The 4,646-nt window shown below is 37.2% G+C and overlaps 1 protein-coding gene across 2 annotated transcripts; it reads left to right on the top strand.

Moving 5' to 3' along the window:
* Window positions 1–581: 581 nt before the first annotated feature.
* Window positions 582–4,117, top strand: LOC130509838 (F-box protein SKIP17-like). Of its 2 annotated transcripts, XM_057006083.1 has the most exons (13): window positions 582–1,032; window positions 1,720–1,889; window positions 1,955–2,056; window positions 2,215–2,322; window positions 2,407–2,495; window positions 2,572–2,687; window positions 2,767–2,831; window positions 2,903–2,975; window positions 3,052–3,114; window positions 3,194–3,252; window positions 3,342–3,416; window positions 3,502–3,562; window positions 3,980–4,117. In XM_057006083.1, exons 1-13 carry the CDS (start codon window positions 703–705, stop codon window positions 4,025–4,027), a joined length of 1,359 nt encoding a protein of 452 aa, XP_056862063.1. In that variant the 5' UTR covers window positions 582–702; the 3' UTR covers window positions 4,028–4,117. The 2 variants fall into 2 exon arrangements, with proteins under 2 accessions (XP_056862063.1, XP_056862062.1); XM_057006082.1 differs by lacking the exon at window positions 3,980–4,117 and having other exon boundaries at window positions 583–1,032; window positions 3,502–3,771.
* The last annotated feature ends 529 nt before the right edge of the window (window positions 4,118–4,646 follow it).

The raw sequence follows: 4,646 nt of genomic DNA, 5'->3' as shown, positions 1-4,646 counted from the left end.
GTCATAAGAGTCCCGCAAACGCAACAATTTCTAACAGCTGTACCAGTCGTACAAATCTCTAGAAAATGCTTAAAACCGCAACCACCCGCATCCGCAAACGCTGCGGTTACACCAGTCAGGCCCTTACTCGTATGAATATAAATATGAGGTACATATATTATTATCTGTTAAGATATACAAAAAAAATTTAAGGTATTCAGATCCATATTTTTATCTAGTGGATTTATGTTTTTACTATTTTTATCCGGATTCAGATTTCTCGGATATTCATGCGTCGAATATCTTTTTTAAAATTATAATATCTTTCGGATATCCGGATCCGGATTTGAATTCTTAAAATAAATAAAAATATATTAAATATTAACAATAATTTAAAAAATACAAATATATATAATATTTTTAGTTATATTTATGTTTACTTATTACAAATTTATATACATATATATATATATAGAAATAAAAATATAATAAATAAAATTAGTTTATATATATATATTCTTATTTTTGAAATAATTATTAATAAAAATTAAAGAATCCGAATATCCGGACTAATAGTCGTCAACAAAATTGAAGGCGTAAGTTATAAATGTATTCCACAAATGTCAGTCAACCCCAAGAAATCAAGTTCCATCCCATTATTAGCCAAAGCATAATAAAAATACTCTCTCGATCCTGTGTTGCCAAGCAAGCAAGTTCCATGCCATGATGGACGCTCCAAACACCAAACGTCCTCGACGACATGATGATGTAACCTCCTCAATTCAAAACCCTAATTCCCTTCCAAACTTCGATTTGATCATCTCTTCTCTGCTCTCGTCACCGTCGTTATCCTCCTCGCCGCACTCTTTCGATCAAGCTCTCGATCGCGCTCTCGCCTCCGCTTCCGACAGCGTCACCGATCAAGATCGCCTGGTCGATCGCACTGTCGAACTAGCCTCGCTTCTCCTCGACTCCACTAAACGATGTTTCCGCAAGCGAGCCTCCCTTCACAATTCCAATTCTTGGGCCTTCCCTCGAGAACTCACCATCAAGGTTTTGCTTATTACACCAATGTCTCTCTGCAAATTGGGACAATGACTCTTAAGTGCAATTAGGGTCTTTTTTATTCTTTTGAGTTTCTTGTGGCAAAATTGAAAATTCTCAAAACTGGGACAATGTCTGTGCTTACCGTTAATGTCTTTTCTGATTCTTTCTAATTTATTTGGGGCAAAATTGAACATTGTAAAAATTGGGACAATGTCTGTGGTTACAATTAAGGTCTTTTCTGATTCTTTTTAATTTATTTGGGGCGAAATTTAAAATTCTCAAAATTGGCCCAATGTCTGTGCTTACAGTTAAGGTCTTTTCTGATTCTTTTGAGTTTATTTGGGGCAAAATTGAAATTTCTCAAAATTGGCACAATGTCTCTGCTTATAAGTAAGGTCTTTTTCTCAAAATTGGCACAATGTCTCTGCTTGCAAGGTTTTTGGATTCTGTAGAGTGTAGAGTGCACTATGTCTTTACTGCTTGTTTATTTCTCAAATTGGCACATTGTCAAGGTCCTTTTTGATTCTTTTAAGTTTCTTAGGGAAAAATTGAAAATTCTTGAATTGGCACAATGTCTCTGCTTGCAAGGTCCTTTTTTCTAATTTATACTTAGTGGGATTGTGGATTCTGAAGAGTGATGTTTATTCAGTCCATCGTGGAGATGTTTAAGTCTCTAATGCTTGTTTGTTTCAGATGTTCTCGATGCTTGACAAAAAGTCTCTGATGCAAGCTATGGCATGCTGCACCATGTTCCACAAGTGTGCCAGGGACCCTTTATGTTACTCTCATATCGAACTTATAAACAAGAACGTTGATGATGGAGTGGTGCGTACCATGATCCATCGGGCTGGAAACAAACTCAGGTGATGTGACATTTTCTGTATTCAAGAAAGCGTATATATGTTGAACTTTGTTTCTATGCATGCAGGTTCCTTGAACTTGGTCAGGTTGCGTCCCCAGCTAGATCTTCAATGCCTCTGCTTACAGGATCTTGTCTTTACCCACTATTTGACAATCATTCTTTCATCGGGTATTGGCTTTATTATCAATTTCAGTTTTCAATATCAATAGACTTTCTGACCTGACTAGCCTGAACTTTAGTATTTCAAACGTGCATTTAAATGTGACAATCTCTAACTTGAGTGTTTTGTTATTTTGTTTATTCTATTAACGTGTGCATTTAACTAGGAATGGCTTGAGACGTGTACACCTTTACAATCTCATTTCTACGTATGGAGCTGGTCTTGATAAGATATTAAATTGTTCAAATATCACCGATTTGAAAATTGTTGGACTGTAAGTTGCATCCTGCCTTGACTTAATGCGTGCTAATTCCTTGTGCATCATTCTCTCAAGTTTTCTAGATCTTTCGTGTAACAGGTCCCCCTCTGACGAGATATTCAAGTCGCTCACAACGAAGTCATGTCGCAGAGTAGAGCACCTGTTCTTAGAGGCCGGTGGTTTCCAATGTAAACCTTCTCATTTCTTTAGCTTTCTCTTTCTTTTACTCTCTAGGTTTACTCAAGCTTGCTTATGTTGCAACAGATGGATCAATAATAGAAACAGGCTTGATAGACCTTGTGACCACCATCCCCAACTTAACCTCGCTAACGGTCATAGGTTTTGGAGTAGATGATAACAAAGCCCATACTATTATCGAGGCATGGCTCCTTTAGTTTTGGTTACTATATATAATATATGCTCTTACAGAACCTTAAATGTTTTAGATAACTTTTGCAGGGTTCTCATAAACTGAAGTACATGAATCTGTCTAGAACGTCACTAATCAAGGGCCGCTTTTTGAGGTTCATATTTTGCCTTAAAACTAAACGATTTGTAAAGTCAGCAAATGGCTGAAAATTTATTTTAACGTTAGGGACTTGGGACATGGCATCAAAGACCGTCCACTCGAGACTATAATATTGCGCGATTGCACTTCTCTAAAGGAGGTAAAATATCAACCCATAGTAGAAGGTTTTTGGTCTTTGTTGCATCTCACACTCACTTAACCTTTTGACATTTCAGAAAGAAGTTTTGCAGTTTCTGAACTCGCTACTCGCAGGAAACTTGAAATTCATACGACACATTGTAAGTCTGTTATAAAAGAAAAAAATGGTTAAATCTGGCAGATGACTTAAGATAACAAGTTATTTATTTCTGTCAACAGGACGTGTCAAATATCCGTGGCTTAGTTTGTGATGGTGGCAAAAGATCTGAGACACCAAAGTAACTCTATAGTTTGATTTGCTTACTTTTCGTTTTATATGCCATTATTACAATTGTTGTTTGTGTGTGTGTGTGTGTTTTTCTTATAGCTTTCCTCTGGAGAAGCTTAAAGAAGAAAGACCAAATGTCAAACTTGTGGCAGAATTCACCTCTTCATTATCAAGGTTCATTTTCTTTAGTTTTAAGCCTTTGAAAAATAAAACAAAAGTAGTTGAATTTAACTAATGAATGTGTATTTGCTAAGTTCAGCTCAGAGAGACTTTTGCGCGGCATTTCTTACGTCAGCAGTGATGAGGAGGATGCATTGATTGTGAGCGATGATGACATGGAAGACTTTATTGTAGATCAAGATGATATTTTCTGATCATTAGATTAAGATGTTGTTAGTAGATAACCTACATGCATAGCATCGAACTTTAGACTACTTACAACAAACAGTATGGCTTTAAGTGGCTGGAAAACAATGTCTGTTAAATGCTTTTTCAGTGATCAAAGTATGATTTGGTTGTCAAAGTATAATTTCGAGTACCTGATAGAACTCAGGTATATTTCTATCAAGAACAGAGGATTACAATGGAATTACAGAGAAAGCTATCTTGAATCTCCTAAGAGAAACAAGCTTAAGCCACAAGGCTCCAACTAACCAACTAACTCTCAATGACACTCCTCTCTTCTATTTATACTCTCCACTTGAATGTAACTGCCTTCTCTTCTTCTTATTGTGCAGGTGACAGGTCATCAATTCTCATGTGTGACATTTCATTTGCTTCTGTGATCATATCAATACCCCCCTTCTGAAGACTCAGCTTGCCCTCAAGCTGACATGACATAGCTTCAGATAACCAAGATGTGTCAACACCACAGAGAATTCTCCAACACGAGCGACTCTATCATATAATAGGCATTTTCTCTGCTTCAGCTGTTGCATTTGGCCCTCGATGAAGACTGACATCGTACAAAGAATCTGAAGATTGTGTATGCAGAATACTGGTAACTGTGACCACAAGCTGTGACGTAGCAAGGTGATGATGTGTGCCTTGGAGAAGAAACGCTCTAAATCCATCAGCTTTGTACCCTATAAGTGTAAGAGCTGCTTGCTCCAACACGAGTACCATCACTGCTGTAGCATCCTCTGCAGTAAAGTTAGTGACACTGTTCAGCAGAACCACAAAGACTTCTTCACAGTATACACACTTCTCGTGATGGCCACACTTGTAGCAAACCATGGTAAACTGATGCAAGTCTCTTGCGGAACTCATGACAGCCACTGCTTGTGAATCCATCTCCAATAACTCCAAGAATGGAAGTTTTATATTTGTCTCCTTGTACTTGAACATCCAACACTTCAAAAACTTTCTCTTCTTTTGTTGTTTTTGGACTTGAATTTGTAGCAT

Source organism: Raphanus sativus, chromosome 3 (assembly GCF_000801105.2).
Source record: "Raphanus sativus cultivar WK10039 chromosome 3, ASM80110v3, whole genome shotgun sequence".
NCBI classification, from domain to species: Eukaryota; Viridiplantae; Streptophyta; class Magnoliopsida; order Brassicales; family Brassicaceae; genus Raphanus; species Raphanus sativus.
The sequence above is the reverse complement of the archived record's forward strand: the minus strand, read 5'-3'. Positions and strand labels throughout refer to the sequence as shown.